This window comes from Phyllopteryx taeniolatus, chromosome 19 (assembly GCF_024500385.1).
Source record: "Phyllopteryx taeniolatus isolate TA_2022b chromosome 19, UOR_Ptae_1.2, whole genome shotgun sequence".
NCBI lineage: Eukaryota > Metazoa > Chordata > Actinopteri > Syngnathiformes > Syngnathidae > Phyllopteryx > Phyllopteryx taeniolatus.
The window spans coordinates 11966205-11981059 of record NC_084520.1 but is presented as its reverse complement, the minus strand read 5'-3'; the positions used below and the strand labels follow the sequence as shown (position 1 = coordinate 11981059).

The 14855-nt window shown below is 39.7% G+C and overlaps 3 protein-coding genes across 6 annotated transcripts in view; 1 reads left to right on the top strand and 2 right to left on the bottom strand.

Moving 5' to 3' along the window:
- Positions 1-226: 226 nt before the first annotated feature.
- On the bottom strand, positions 227-4632 carry LOC133469532 (chromobox protein homolog 1-like). 2 transcript variants are annotated; one of them, XM_061756727.1, is made up of 6 exons: positions 4424-4632; positions 3280-3361; positions 1924-2080; positions 1478-1631; positions 1016-1110; positions 227-723 (listed from the first exon to the last, which is right to left on the bottom strand). In XM_061756727.1, exons 2-6 carry the CDS (start codon positions 3332-3334, stop codon positions 582-584), a joined length of 603 nt encoding a protein of 200 aa, XP_061612711.1. In that variant the 5' UTR covers positions 3335-3361; positions 4424-4632; the 3' UTR covers positions 227-581. The 2 variants fall into 2 exon arrangements, with proteins under 2 accessions (XP_061612711.1, XP_061612710.1); XM_061756726.1 differs by having other exon boundaries at positions 4413-4631.
- Positions 4633-6062: 1430 nt separating this feature from the next.
- snx11 (sorting nexin 11) lies at positions 6063-12714 on the top strand. 3 transcript variants are annotated; one of them, XM_061756722.1, is made up of 7 exons: positions 6063-6287; positions 7711-7813; positions 8114-8200; positions 9611-9711; positions 9776-9871; positions 9947-10174; positions 10769-12714. In XM_061756722.1, exons 2-7 carry the CDS (start codon positions 7781-7783, stop codon positions 11415-11417), a joined length of 1194 nt encoding a protein of 397 aa, XP_061612706.1. In that variant the 5' UTR covers positions 6063-6287; positions 7711-7780; the 3' UTR covers positions 11418-12714. The 3 variants fall into 3 exon arrangements, with proteins under 3 accessions (XP_061612706.1, XP_061612705.1, XP_061612707.1); XM_061756721.1 differs by having other exon boundaries at positions 6064-6227; XM_061756723.1 differs by lacking the exon at positions 6063-6287 and adding an exon at positions 6371-6910.
- skap1 (src kinase associated phosphoprotein 1) overlaps positions 8468-14855 on the bottom strand; it is a 45938-nt gene continuing 39550 nt past the window's right edge. The window contains exons 12-13 of the mRNA XM_061756725.1: positions 13787-13890; positions 8468-8915 (exon numbers count right to left, since the gene is read on the bottom strand). Of these exons, the coding sequence (XP_061612709.1) occupies positions 13798-13890 (93 nt within the window). The 3' untranslated portion in view covers positions 8468-8915; positions 13787-13797. The remainder of the gene's footprint in view (positions 8916-13786; positions 13891-14855) is intronic.

Genomic DNA, 14855 nt, shown 5'->3' with positions numbered 1-14855 from the left:
ACTTTTACCAGACCGATATGATATTCCGTATCCACTTAATCACTTGAAATTATGTGTAGAAAGACCCCAGTCCGCTCTTGCAGCTGAATGCACTTTTTTGAGATTAGAAAACTGTACGTTGGTAAAGAAAAGTCAGACTGACAATAGGGTCAAGTAAACACTGTAATGATTTTATAGTAGGTATATTAATTACCGCAGCGCAACCGATGACTACGCTGAGACGGCGTAACAAAAAGTGACTTTATTGTCCAAAAATGACAGCGAGACATGAGAAAAACGACAACAATCAGCAAGCACAGAGTAATCACGGCAAACAGATCTTAAGTACACGACAGCTAAGATGTAGAAGAAAAAAAAACGCAACATGGCACACGAATTTTTGAAGGTAAAAGGTTGTGAAATGTTTAACACTGCATGGATACGGTCTCAAGCAGGATGACGACGTTCTAAACACTTAAAAGCACGACCAACGTCAGACTAACTGAAGTGTTTAACCCCACTCCCTCCCCCCACCCCTCCCTCCCTCAGAAACCAAAGTTTAACCAAGTTCAAAACTACCCCTTTTTTTTTTTTTTTTTTTTTTAGTTTTTCTCATCTTTTTTCTCATCTTCACTGGGGTATGAGTGCCAGGTGAGCCGCTCCTCGTAGAAAGAGATGACCACCTGCGGACACTTGACGTTGGCCTCCTTGGCCGGAACCAGGTCTGCTTCGTCAGAGTTTTTCCTTTAAAACAAAAAAACAAAAGTCACTCTGGAATGCGGACATTGGGAAGTTGACGATAAGCTTGCAAAATACTAGAAATTTTCAAAGTTGGAAACTTCTCATTGGAATTAACTGGAATAAACCAGGAATTTACCAAATTAAAGATGATTATAGGTCGGGTCACGGACGTGCGTAATAAGTCGACATTCATGATTTTGTTCTTAAAATAAACAATTGAGGTGCAATTAAATAGTTAAAGCTTGATAAAGTTGTTCAAAACAAACTGTTGAAATGTAATGCGGTGGGTACGAACCACTTCATGAGGAACATGAGCTCTCCCGTCGAATCGGTGGCTCCGATGATTCTCTCCGGTTCCAAACCCCTGGCAAAGCCCCTCAGCTTCTCAGTCTGCCGACAAAAAAAATATATATAAATAAACGTTCACATCTATTCACTTTTCTACAGAAAAGTATAGATGTTATAGAGTGAGCCCCCATTGATCTAAAACCACTCACGATAGGTGGAAATCTGCAAGAGAGAGACCATATTACAATATTTTGTTTTATCCCTTACTTGTGATTAATTTGACTGTAGCTGTAGTTTGTATTACATTAAACAGAACTGTTAATAACACGATATTTAGTTACAAAACATTTACAAAGTATGGGAAATGGCTTGCAGTACAAACTTAGATGATGAGAGGTGATAATGAAAATTGCTATATTCCGTGTAACGAAGTGCACAGCACACACACAGAGAAACGTTTTGAACTTACGTCATCTTTCTTCCTCTTGGATTTGCTTTCTTCTCCATCTCCATCGCTGGCCGCCTTCCGTTTGCCCTCGTGCGCCGACTTCTGAGACTGGAGGAACTCGGCGATGAGGTCGGGACAATCCAGGTTGTCCTCCGGCTCCCACGTGTTGTCTTCCCTGCGCACACACGTACAACACCGCACAAACAATAACAAAAACACATACACACAACAAACAAGACACTCGCATACAGATGAACACGCACGATCGACACATTCACAAAAAACGACAAACAGGAAATGCAACACACAAACAAATGAGACAAGACAAAAAAAAAAACGAGACAAATATCACATATGAAAAATACATTCACAAGAGACAAATGACACACAAATGTTTGGGTTTCGTGACAAGCCGACTACTGTATTAAAAAAAAAAATAAGTGTAAAGATGGTGAAGCAGCACTCACTCTGAGAATCCCTTCCACTTGAGGAGGTATTCTACCCTCCCTTTGACCACCCGTCGATTCAGGACTTTCTCCACCACGTACTCCTCCTCCTCCTCTTCTTCCTCAGCTACGTCATCCGCCTTCTTGTCCTTCTTCTCAGGCACAGGCAGCTTGCTCTCTGGCGGACAACATGGGGTAGAGAGGGAACGACGTATAGAGTTAGACATTTACAATGTTGGCCTCCCAAGGAGGCGCTTTATCGCAGACTTTTTAGTGGAACGCGTCATCGACTGTCTCGCAGAAATCTGCGGTTCGTAGTGCTCTTCTTTTATGAGTTTTTACAGCTTTCTACATTGCAATAAATATTGCACAGCAGTGGTTCTGAAACCTTTTCCACCTAGTACCACTTGGAAAAAAAATATTTAGCTCTCCGACCAACATTAAAATATAGTCCATAATAGACCTGCGTTCATACAAAATGGGACAGTGTTTTAATCCTAAAAAGTATCTTTAATTGTATTGTAAGCCACTCTAACATTATCCACAGTTGGAATGTCAACACTGCGCTTAAATATAGACAAATAACATAAATATTTGAATAAGGACCACATTAAAATGGACTTCGCATAAGTTAAATTGCACAAAAATATTTAAAATTAAACAGTTCTTAAAGATTAAATGCAAATGTGCTAAAAGTTAAATACAACTGAACTGCACTTAGGCGGTGATTCTGCCGCATACCACTAGAGGGAGCCCATGTACCACACATTGGGAACCACTGATGAAAATAAAGAGTGACTAAAATGCAGTAACAATTCAATGTATGTAAAGTGTTCCCCACACATTTTGCAACACGCACATCGCAGATTCACCTGTTCGTTGATTTTTTGGGGAACCTATCCTCGATTATACACTGAAAAACTCACCGATTCGCTGTTTGTTTTTGTGCTCAGCCTAAAGTATTGCTTTGGTGCCACCATGATGCCAAGGGACGATGTTGAAGTGAGTTGAGGAGTTTCATGTAGTGCTTTGCAATCATCTTGTGGCATCTTCAAGAAATTACAAACCTTTTTGGGGTATCAGGTACTCACGGACTTTATAATGAACATTTAAGCAGTTTAACTGTATTATATTTTCCATACAGTTTATGCTTTCAAATTTGTTTTGAGTTCAAATATGTTTAGGATGTGTTTTAAAGTGTGTCTTAAGCCTAAATGTACGCATGCGAGAAAGGCAAAACTAAGAAAAATGTTCTATGTGAATTTTCATCTACAGGTATGGTGGGTGGGTCTGAAACACATAATTTCACTGTATTTCAGACAAGGATTTCACTCAAAATACATCAGGACATTGAAATGAAAGAATGTTGTGGCAAACCTTCTGTAACACTGGGGCCATCGTTCGGGGTTTCTGTAGTCACGCTCATACTCATCAAGTAGACCTGGAGACCAGCAGGGTCCTGGTCAGTGTGGTAAGAAAGGAGACAAGAGCATTGCACACTTTACAATCACTCTTGTCAATCAATTCATTGTCATTGTATATCCGTATGTCTGTACTATACTGCCCCCTGGTGGCCAAGGCGCGAACGCCAGAAGGAGCAGCACATCAATGGGCATTGAAGCATGAACGAATGAGGCACAAACAGTTTGATGCTTTACATTCAATTTAATCATGCTATTACTGTATGTTTAAGTACAATACTATGGAGTGCTATTTTTCTTAATTTAAAAAATATATATATTTTTGGGGCGCCTGGAACAGATGAAACGGCATTTAAAGTTATTTCTGTGGGTAACGATAATGTGAGATTTGAGCATTTGCACCACTGTACAGTATTTGTAGTGAATGATATTTTTTTAAGCATTAAACTGAAATTGAAAAATTTCCCTGGGGGTGCAGGGGCTAACCTAAAGTAATGAAGTCCAATCGAAATGGAGAGCAACAACGTGACTGTGTGGCTAAAAAGCTGCAAGCAACCACCTGTTCTCGCAAAATTGTACAAGAACAACAAAAGAACGCAGCAGCAATTTGGGAGCAACTAACGATGGTGTGGTATTAAAAAGGGGGGGGGGGGTTGCGGGGGGACACACGTTTTTTGTGCGTGCATTTAATGTGGCCACGCTGTGGCTCTGGTCTCCGCTAAGCAGCGTGGAGAAGAAACGAGCAACACGACAAAGCCAAGCAAGCATGCAGGAGGCGGCTAGCATAGAGGGAGCGTTTCTATCCTCCATGTTGTGTTGTGTGGCGTTCGCCTCCAGACGCATGCACCGCGTCGTCTGGCGGTATTTATTTAAATATCTTTTTGCTTGTTTGTTTTTTTAATCCATGCTGACTCCGTGTGACACGACAACGTGAAGCCGAATGAAAATGTGCTAATTCAAGTGGCTAATGGCTGGCTGAGCTCTCTGTCTGCCTCTCTCTCTCTCTCGCTCTCTCTCTCTCTCTCTCTCTCATACACACACACAATGTGTTTTAAAGCACTCGCTTTTGGAGGGAAAAAAATGACTCACCGCTGACTCACAATTCGCTTTTTTGAGACCTCCGCTGGAAAAGGACGACAACGACACGCTATAGGCTTTTATTATGTGCCAATAACGTCTAGCGTTTGACTGTGTTTTTTTTCTTAGCTGGTAGGTAACACAGCGCAGCTAGCTTATGACTAGCTTCAGCTTGTAGCTAACGTAGCCTAGCGTCTCCGCCCCTTTTCGTGTCGAGAGAGAGAGAGAGAGAGAGAGGGACGCCTGACGCATGCGCAATGGACTTTCCCCAGGACGTTCGCTTTTTCAGATCTTTTCTAGTTCGCTCCACGAAAACGACCCCGGTTCTTTATTTTTTTAAGAAGGATTAAGTTGGAGTCGCGATACAACTGATTTTACTTTGACATGACATACGGGTGATGCCATGTAATTTATCCAAACACGAGTCAGTTACAAAAATAAACAAGGAAGCGAATGGGACGTCCTCACGTTCATCTTCGCTTTTAGTATCTTTGATACATCGGCACATATGGACTTCACCCATAAACGACCCGAAATTTAATGGAAATCGTTTTGGATGCTGAAAAATGAAATATACAAGTAGTGCCTGAACGCAGAGTTTCGAAAATACAAATCACATGTTTTTATTGCGATGTTCAGTTTCCCTGTGAGGTACAGTGTACGCATTTTTATTTTCTTTCTTTCTTTGTTTTGTTTTTTTTCCAGCCCGCTCGCTTCCTGATTTTCCACCAATCACCCGTCACTCTCGTCTTATGTCGCTACGCGGACCCTCGGAATTCAGCAAAACAAACATTTCATGAACGCATAAACATTTACTTTAAAAGTAACTGTCTCTAGTCTCCCACATAAAACTCAGTTTAAATACATTTTGATTGTGATTTACACTTCTCGTCAAATATACCCACTTGTATTTGTGTTACGAATAAATAAAGAGTTTAAAAAAAAAATCTCAACTAAATAACACAATTGTCAAAACTAGTTGAGAGAAACCATATAACGCATATACGTAAGATTAGTACATGGGAAATGTGAGAAATGCACAGTGTTGTTTACATTGTGGTATGAAGGTTTTGGGGGGAAATATGGGCAAAGAAGTGAGCATAAAAATTCCCCGAGCAGTTTGTTTGGGTTCGTTTCCAGCATCAACTGTAGCTAGTAAGCAAGCTAACGTACTGTAGCACTAGCCTGGAGGGGAAAGTGAGCCATAGCACAGCTCACTTTTTACTTTAAAACATTACTATTAGCGTATTGAAATGTTCATAACTGTTGATCTGATAGAGCTGTGGGTTATAATAATTACGACAATAATGACCATCTCACTTATTATACCTTAACGTTTATGTTACCGCTTAATTTGTCTTAAATTGGCAAAATTTTCAATATTGAAATATTTTGCTTAGCGTAATTTTTTTCATGTTTACGCTGTCTCATCTGGTGTCTGTATCAAGTGCAACTTGGGGAAAATAAATTATGACAGGAAAAATGAATTGTTTTAATGCCTGTAATAGTGTAGCGACCTGTGGTTACAAAGCTCAGGTTTATTCCTCTCATGGGCGCAGGATAGAAACACACACACAAAAGGAGTAGTTTCGTCGTCAAAATCATCCAAACACGACATAGACGACACAGAAAGTAACAAAAGGCATGAAGGGGACGCCCCCCTGCCCCCACGATGACGTCATAGAGGCGAGCGGCTCGCCCGGCTAGCGTACAGTAGCTCTCGTGTGACTTGCGAAATGGAGACTGGAGCTCTTTGCACTAACAAGCCGCCAGACTGAACCGCCGGGGAGCTTTTTGGCTTGTTCTTCTGTGGAACAACAACTACTGGTGGGTCAACTTTAAACACAACACGCCTGCGTGCTAATATACAAATACTTCGTCAAAAAAGTAAGTCCGCCAGGATTAGCTTTAGCTCAACAACTACTAACATTGACAGCTTTTCTAAACCACAAGTCTCTTCAAATATTCACTTGGCTAATTAAACAGTGCTTTAGTTAAATACGTACTTTTTTTTATAGTACTTGTGTCAACTAATTGTAAACAACCGTAAACGATGGCGTCATTATCGCGTTAATCGTTCCAATTTGGCAAAAGCTGACGCAACTCAGATATTTGTTTTTCTGTTTGAAATGCTGAACACTGACGAGAAAGGTGAGTCGTTAATAATTGGAATAATAATTGTCTTTAAAAATACTAATTGGTTATTAGACGCGGAGGTTGTACAGCCTCATCATCCGATTATGTGCACCACGTGGCAGTGACACAATCCGTAGCTAATTTTTCAGATCGATCGATTGATTGATTAGTCTCGCTCCCTGGCCTTGTGATGGCCAGCTGAGTCACTGCTTGATGGCTTGTTCGTGTCGAAACGGGAACCACAAAGTGCAGTCAGTTAATAGAGGAATTGCGTGCGAATGCCGGGGAATTAATGGCGTTCAATTGTTGACATTTAAAATGTGAGACTTGACGCTGGGATGGTTCGAATCGATCAAGAAATGTGTACGGAAGAGGTAACTATAAAATGTTTAAATTTGGTTATTTTATTGTGGAAATTTGGGAGCCTTAAAATAGCTCCCAGATATGGGAAAACGGGAAATTTTGCAGTATGGAAAATAGTTACCATAAAGTTGAGAATGAGCTGAACAATTTGGAATGGGAAAGATTTTGTTGAATGTCTCGTTCACTTAAATTGCTTTTTTTTTTTTCCATACAACTTTGCCTCCCCCCCAAAAAAATACACTAGCTTTATGCTAACACAATGGGAAACACCATAGACGAGCTAATCTGACAAGCGTCTATCGCAGTCGTTATGAACCCTTAAACAACTTGCATTTGAACACAAACGGTAGCAACACATACCGGCTGAGCATTCAGTACTCACAGGCATATTCTTTATCATCTGCAAAAAAAAAAAAATATATTACTGCTTGTTACGCCATCAAATCTTGTATATCTGTATTATACTACCCCCTGGTGGCCAACTGTGCACATCAGGAGACTCATTGAACTAAAGCATTAAATCATGATGCAAAAAGTTTTAATTCCTCAACATTCGATTTAGTTATGTTATTACTGCATGTCTTTTATAAAGTACAATATTCTAAAGTGCTTTCTTGCTTTAATCCAAAACTCATTGCACCATTTATTTTTTTTGGGGTGGTCGGAATGGATGATTTGAGATACAAGCGTGGTCACAGAGCGAATTAAAATTGCAAGTCAAGGCACGACTGTATGTGAACGCTCTCCAGCGTTTACCCAATGATTCATTTTGTGTGTGATAAAAGTGCAACTGACTTTTCTTGCTTCACAGGTTGAGTCATAGACGCACTGTGCAGCATGTGAATTTAAACAACTTCTGTCTCCTCTCTACGTACGCCAACATGATCTCAGCTATGACCATGAGCCATGAAGATGTAAGTCACCACTTCATTTTCATACATTTATAGACCCATATGACTCCCCCCTTGTGTGTACTCCCACCACGTCCTTGTATAATGAGGTATGTCATACATTGCATGCAGCAATATCTGTTTTCCCCCATTAGAAAATAATACAAGACTAGAAATAATTTGTTCCAGGGACAAACTGTGACCACCATTGAACAATCAACTGTGAAGGCAATGTTTTAAGTAACATTTCCAATTATACCAAGACAGGGATGTTAGAATTTAGAAATAAATATGCCTGATGCAACTTTTTTTTCTGGCCTGCAGGAGTTTGTTGCCGTGCGGGTTCAAGATCCCCGGATGCAGAACGAAGGCTTGTGGAATTCCTATGTGGATTACAAGATCTTCCTCCATGTGAGTGTAGATCCAGATTTTGAATGATTTGCCCAAAAATTATGTTCTTTAATCCGGCCCACCACTCATTTGTAAAATCAAGAGTCCTGTAATATAATTTAGACCTTTCCCCAAAAAAATTGGTGAATTAAAATGTATTTATTCACGTTTTATGAATTTATCATTAATTGGTCAATTGATTTGTTTTTATTTTTTTGTTTTTGCCATGTATAATGGGTGATTTAACTGATTATTTTAATTGCATTTTTTAATTCATTTACCTAGATTGGTTAAGGGGTTGAATATTAGTAAAGAATATACACTTAACGGTTTTATTTTAATACATTTATTTGATTATAAATAATGACATTCCTTTATTGTGGATAATAACATAAAATATTACTAAGTCATGCAGCATAAAAATGAGTGAATTATTTATTAGAAGAAAAAATGTATTTATTTCCAATAAACCCTGACCCATCCCCTTTTTTTTGGGCACATCTATTTTAAGTTTGTAAGTAACCCCTGTTCTAGAATGTCACTCATTCTAGTTCATTTGAAAAGCTGGCCCTTAACATATATCACATCCCTGAGAAGACGTTTGCTCTTAATCTGCGACAGATGAAGTTAGCACATCGTTTCCTGGCGTTGTTGTGGCAACTGTTTCTTTAGCACCGTTGAGTCAGCAGCAGTGAGCCCCCCGTGATCCTGTGTCACTTGTCGCCTTGAGTCCTGACTGCGCACAAAAAGAACAGACAAAACATTCTTGATTTATCTGCCAACCAATTCCCGACATATTTTATGATGTGAAAAACGATTTTTGCTAATTTACCCACACACAAAAAAATCACATGTACATGCATATTTACAGCCTTTGCCACAAAGCTCAAACTTAAGCTCAGCTGCAAAGGCAAAATAAAAAAAGTCATTAAGGAGAATAATTTATTCCTTTTTGGAATAAGGCTGTTAGAAAAACAGTGGGAAAAAGTAAAACCCTCTAAATATGCTCTGGATGTGCTGAATGGCAGCTTAACTAATGGATGGGTCATCACAGTAAAACAAGAAACGTGTCTATCAACAAAGACATCTGAATCGAAAAACAAGAATATATATAGTTACTGTCTAGTCGTCTACTGGAAACAATGTTAAGTGGATAGTAACCAGTAAATTAGCAAGAATATAGATGAACAGAAAAAAAGAGGAAGCGGTTTCATGAAGTTGAGAGAAACCACAGGTGAAAGGTTGACATTGTGTATGTTACTTCAGGAAAGAAAACAGGTTAGAAAGTCAAACCTGTCTATAATTGTTAAAATGCCAATGTGCTAATATTGTTGCTTTTTAAACGAATGACCACTGGCAGGTCAGCTGACCTGTCAAAACAGTCACTGATGTTAACGGTCATGTTTTGTTTTTTGTGTGGTGTGCGTACAGACCAATAGTAAGGCATTCACTGCCAAGACATCGTGTGTGCGACGGCGCTACAGCGAGTTCGTGTGGCTGAAGAAAAAGCTGCAGAAGAACGCTGGCTTGGTGTGAGTACAGTCAACCCTAGAATTTGCTTTAGTTTTTTTGATAGACCCGTTTGTGATCCTGCAGGCCCGTTCCAGAACTTCCTGGAAAGTCCTTCTTCTCCTTCAGCAACGAGGACTTCCTGGAACGTAGGCGTCAAGGACTTCAAGTGTTCCTGGACACGTCAGTCACATCTCTACCACCATTTCCACCCCTTCTTTGGCTTCAAACATTCAAACGTGTGTGTGTGCGTTCCAGGGTGGTGAACATGACCGTGTGTCTGTCAGACAGCCAGCTTCACCTGTTCCTGCAGACGCAGCTGCCCGTCGGCCACATCCTGGACTGCGTGCAAGGCCACACCCCCTACACTGTGATGGACGCCATCCTGACCTACGCCTCGTCCAATCAGGGCTGGGCTCAGGCTCAGGAGGAGGACACGGCCGCCAAGGAGCCAAGTCTAACAGTGTCTTATGAGTCCATGGAGAGGTGAGGACATCGCCGTAGCAACCAACAGTTACAGTCAACACCCACACACTCGCCAAATTTTCTGTAAAACTATTTGCACTATATTAAAACTTTTCTCTCATATACAATATTCTTTATAAATTCCCATGTTGTCTTATTGGGAACTTCAAACCTTGTTGGAAAATATGACAACATATAATTTAAAACATTCTCAAATGTGAGTTTTCTTCACAGAAATAGTGTAATAGTGGGAAAAGTGCACTGTATCGAGGTATCTTAATTTTTCGTCGTAGTTTTTAGGGTATACAGTGAATCCTGGAAGATTTCGCCACACTTCACTTTTTTAACCTTTTGTCATGTCTGAAATGAAAAAAAATGTGTGACTTCTTTGCACATTCATTAAAAATGCATGGAAAATTTCAAAACTGTTTTTGACACTGCAAATACTTTGTTGATGCGCTGTATTTATGTTTTAAACTATTAGTAGAGGCAATTGTAAGCCTTTCAAAGCGAGTTTTTGCGTTTGGCGGTGGGTCTTTGTTCCTAACCCTTGCCAATTGACTGTATTCCTGTTGTTGTCCATCCAGATTAATTGTCAAGTAATCTCCCCCGCAGCCCGGCCCCTCATCAGCCTCACCCTCACAACAAAGATGGCGTCAGCCTGGCGCTGTTCTCGTCTGACGCCGACGACATACTTGAACCTTGCGACTTGACCGCCCGTGACAAAGCCACGTCGGCCGTCTTCTACCTGGGGGACAGCCAGGATGAGCGGACGCTGACCGAAGTCACCACGCCAGGGAGCGGTCGCATGGAGACCCCTGTGGAGGTCCACGTTCCTGGGGGTGCGGGCATTGAGGAGGTGCACCACAGAGGTTCAGCTCCTCAGGTTACTGGTTCTGAGGTGGAGGAGGAACTTGTGTCTGAGGCAGTCGGATCCAGACAGGAAGCGATAAGCGAGCAGGACGCTGCATCGCTGTCGTTGTCCAACGAGAGCATCATACAAGTCAGCGACGAAGAAGACGTCGTCAGCCATGACCGTTTGTCACCGAACGGCTTTGTCAAGATGGCTCCCGAGGACGACAACCACTGGTTGCAGGTGTCCAGTGGGACCAACGTCACCGTGGACCTCCAAGCGAACAGTTGTGGTGACCGGGAGCTTAGCAACTCTTTGGATGTCAATTTTGCAGAGAACGACTTCAGCGTGTTGGGGAGCACCTCCGCTCCCGAGTTAGCTCACGGGAAACACTCGGATTTGCCAGACTGAAGAGGGCTTTTTTTTATTATTTAAAACCTTTACATTTATTTTAATGCTTGACAGCAGACTACTCAGTTCTGAGTGGTATCATAAACATAACCATTTTTTGGGGGGGGAAATATACAACTTTTTCTCTATAGTGATTGAGCCCTGCTGCAAATAGAGAAAATTTGCAAGTTGTTGACCACCCCCCCAAAAAAAGTATTACAATTGTCTATAGATGCCAGAAAATGGCAGCAAAGCATTCTTCTATTCGACAAGACGATGGCCTGACTAAATGAAGCTCTTCAACATAGTTGTATGGCACCAAAGCAATATTTTTATGAAACATAGCTTTGGACTGAGCACATACAACGTTTGGGAAATATGACGTACAGAAATATCTAAACTTGTTTCAAAAAAATTTTGACAATACGTTGCTCAGTCGTGTAGGAGCTGAGTATCTCTTTGATTGTCAATATTGCCAACAACAAGTTCAGCATTTGGGAGAGCAGCTCTTGTCCTGACTTAGGCCCCAGGACACATTCAGAGTTGCCAGACTGAAGAGGATATATTTTTTTTTATTAAAGAAAAACTTAACATTCATTTTTAACGCTAGATGGCAGGCTCGAGTTCTGAATGGTGTCATGTCTATGTAGGGACTGCAGAGGGCGCTAAAGTTCTCTAGAAAACAAAAAAAACGGTTCACACAGAGATACAATGGTTGGCAATCACATTTTGACAAAGAAGCATTTATATTCACACCTACTAACAAATTCAAGTCGTCACTTTATCTAACGTCCATGGTTTTATAATGAGGGAGGAAGCCGAGTATCTGGAGAAAACCGACGCAAGCATGAGGAGAACATGGAAACTTCACACAGGAAGGCCAGAGCCCAGATTCAAACCCCAACGCTCTATTGTGAGCCACTAGTTCACCGTGCTGTCTAAAATTCAAATCCATGACAAACATTTCCAATGACACAAAGCTGCAAATAAGATGACTGACCTCCGCAAAAGTTTAATTTCCACATGTAATTTCACGTCTTTTGCTTCCACCAAACTGTGATTAATCATTTTTGTCACATTAAAAAAAGGGACTGAGTTTATTCGCTCATTCTACATTTAAAATTAGGTTTTTAATGAGCCTTTGTTTTTTTTTTTTATGACCACTGATGTTTTGCTGGAATGTTTCTCAGTGAGATTTACTGCTGATTGTTGATTTCACCATGCAAAATGTTATTTTATGAATAAAAGTCTATTAATGGTAACATCAACACTACCTTCATCTTGTGGTTTATTTAAAATAAACACTCTGTTGTCTTCATCTCACTTGTCTTGTTCATTTTTCACTACTAAGAGAGAAACTGCCACAAGGTGGCCTGCACCAGACTTCCAGCTATTTGACAAACATCAGCAATATAAATACTTGATTATGTGAATATAATTTGTTGACAATTCTAAATGTCCATTTTAAATACAGACTAATGACTAAGTACCTACCATTAATGCTCGTTTTAATATTTAGTTTGGGAAAACAATTTTAATGGGCGATATGGCCTTAAAATTTCATATTCCCCCCCAAATCTCATTCAATTATACACATTTTTTCCTCCATTTACAAAAAAAGACTGCCATTATTCAAACAAGTTCTGATTCCCCCCCCTCCCAGCCGGGCTTTTTCTTGGATTTGCTTTATTTCTCGATACAAATCAAGCTTTGAAACCGTTTTGATCCTCAGCATCAACTTCCACAGAAATATTTTTTCTTTCCAGATGTGAAAATAAAGTACTTCATCTGGATGGGAAATACCTTTTGTCAAAGCATGTAAAAAACAATTTTACATAAAATGAGCCACCAAACTTCATTACTCGACTGGTCCATATGTCTGATGTATGACCCCTTCGTATCTCTCTGTGTCTTTTGTCATGTAAAATTGTAATGCAAAACGACCTCGAAAAGAATATTTGCAGCTACAACGCACATAACCTCTGGTCGCAGTTTTCCAACATGTCGATAAATGCCTGCTTTTGAGAAGTATAAATGTTCACCTTGTCTTTGGCAATGTTCAGCGCAATTGCTCCTTTTTTGTCATATGCAAAACAATGTGAGAATCATTCCGCTCATGTCTGTTTCTTCGTGAGAATTGAAGTTGCTTAAAAAAAAAGATGCTCAAGGGTTTGGGGGAAAAAAACAAAGTTGGCCACACTCACTTTGCTCGAATTAATAGATAATGTGATTTGTGGTTTAAATCATAAGAGAACCTAACAAATGACATGTTTATAATTTGTTCAGAGGACGGTGAGGGTTAACGAGTGAATGGGCCTGCACGAGAACCAGGTGGTGCGTTAGTTGGGAAGCGTTTTTGGGATTCTTTTGATGTCTGGGTTGACCTGTACCTGCTTGCAGCTCACAGGAAATAGGCGGGGTGCAGGAAGTCCTTGGGGACGATACCCACAGTGCCGTTCAGCTCACCGACCCACCAACCATCGATGTTGTACTCCTGGAAACAACATAACACATGCATCACTCTCATTGGGAAGCCCATATTGGATCTGTCAGAACAGAGCTCTGAAGGGAGGGAAACTTTAGTGCTCAAGGGCCACAAGGCAAAGATGAGTTGTTTTTTATAATTACAAATGTGTATGAAAAATACATAAAATTGTTGATTTCAATAATAAAATACAAAAATTCAACTATAATTAATGTAGTAAGCTAACACGTTTTTCAATTAGATAAACGTTAAATGTACATGTAAAATTATTAATTTTACCAATTTCTTTATTCCTATATTTACAATAAATCAATGAACCAATTACAGTATTTATAATTTAGTTATAAATGACCACTTATATAAAAATTACATAACATTTTTAAAATGTTAACTATATATATATATGCAAAAAAAATTGGGCCAGATTAAAGAACAGAGTGGGTCATATGTGGCCCTCGGGCCGTACTTTACCAACCCCTGGTTTATGTGCTCATTGTAACAAGCTAAATGCTGCAAGATGACAAAAGAATAATGAAATAATAATTTCCAGGATCTAAGAGTATTTGACTCAAAGCACTGATATGTAAATTAAACCCATGCTATGACTAAGGTCATTCAGATTTTTTATTTTTTAAATCCTATTTTAAGAATTTTTTTTCCCACAGATTATTTTAAAATGCTTCAGGCATTACACACTTCATTAAAAAAATATCTGAAATTATCTAACTGAGCAGCTTTTAGTGTAATTGAAAAAAAACATTTTTATTCTAAATCAATGTGCAAACCTTTAAGATAAAGAAAATAGAAAAATAATTCAAATGCATTTGAGCTGTTGTTTACTGCATAAAATACAATTAACTACTGTTGCCTTGAGCCGTTAAATTATATTTGTGTTGCGCAATATAAAAAAATTAACTTTAAATGAAATAATTTAGCCGGCAGCAGGTGGACAAACAGATGTTAATTGTCTTTTT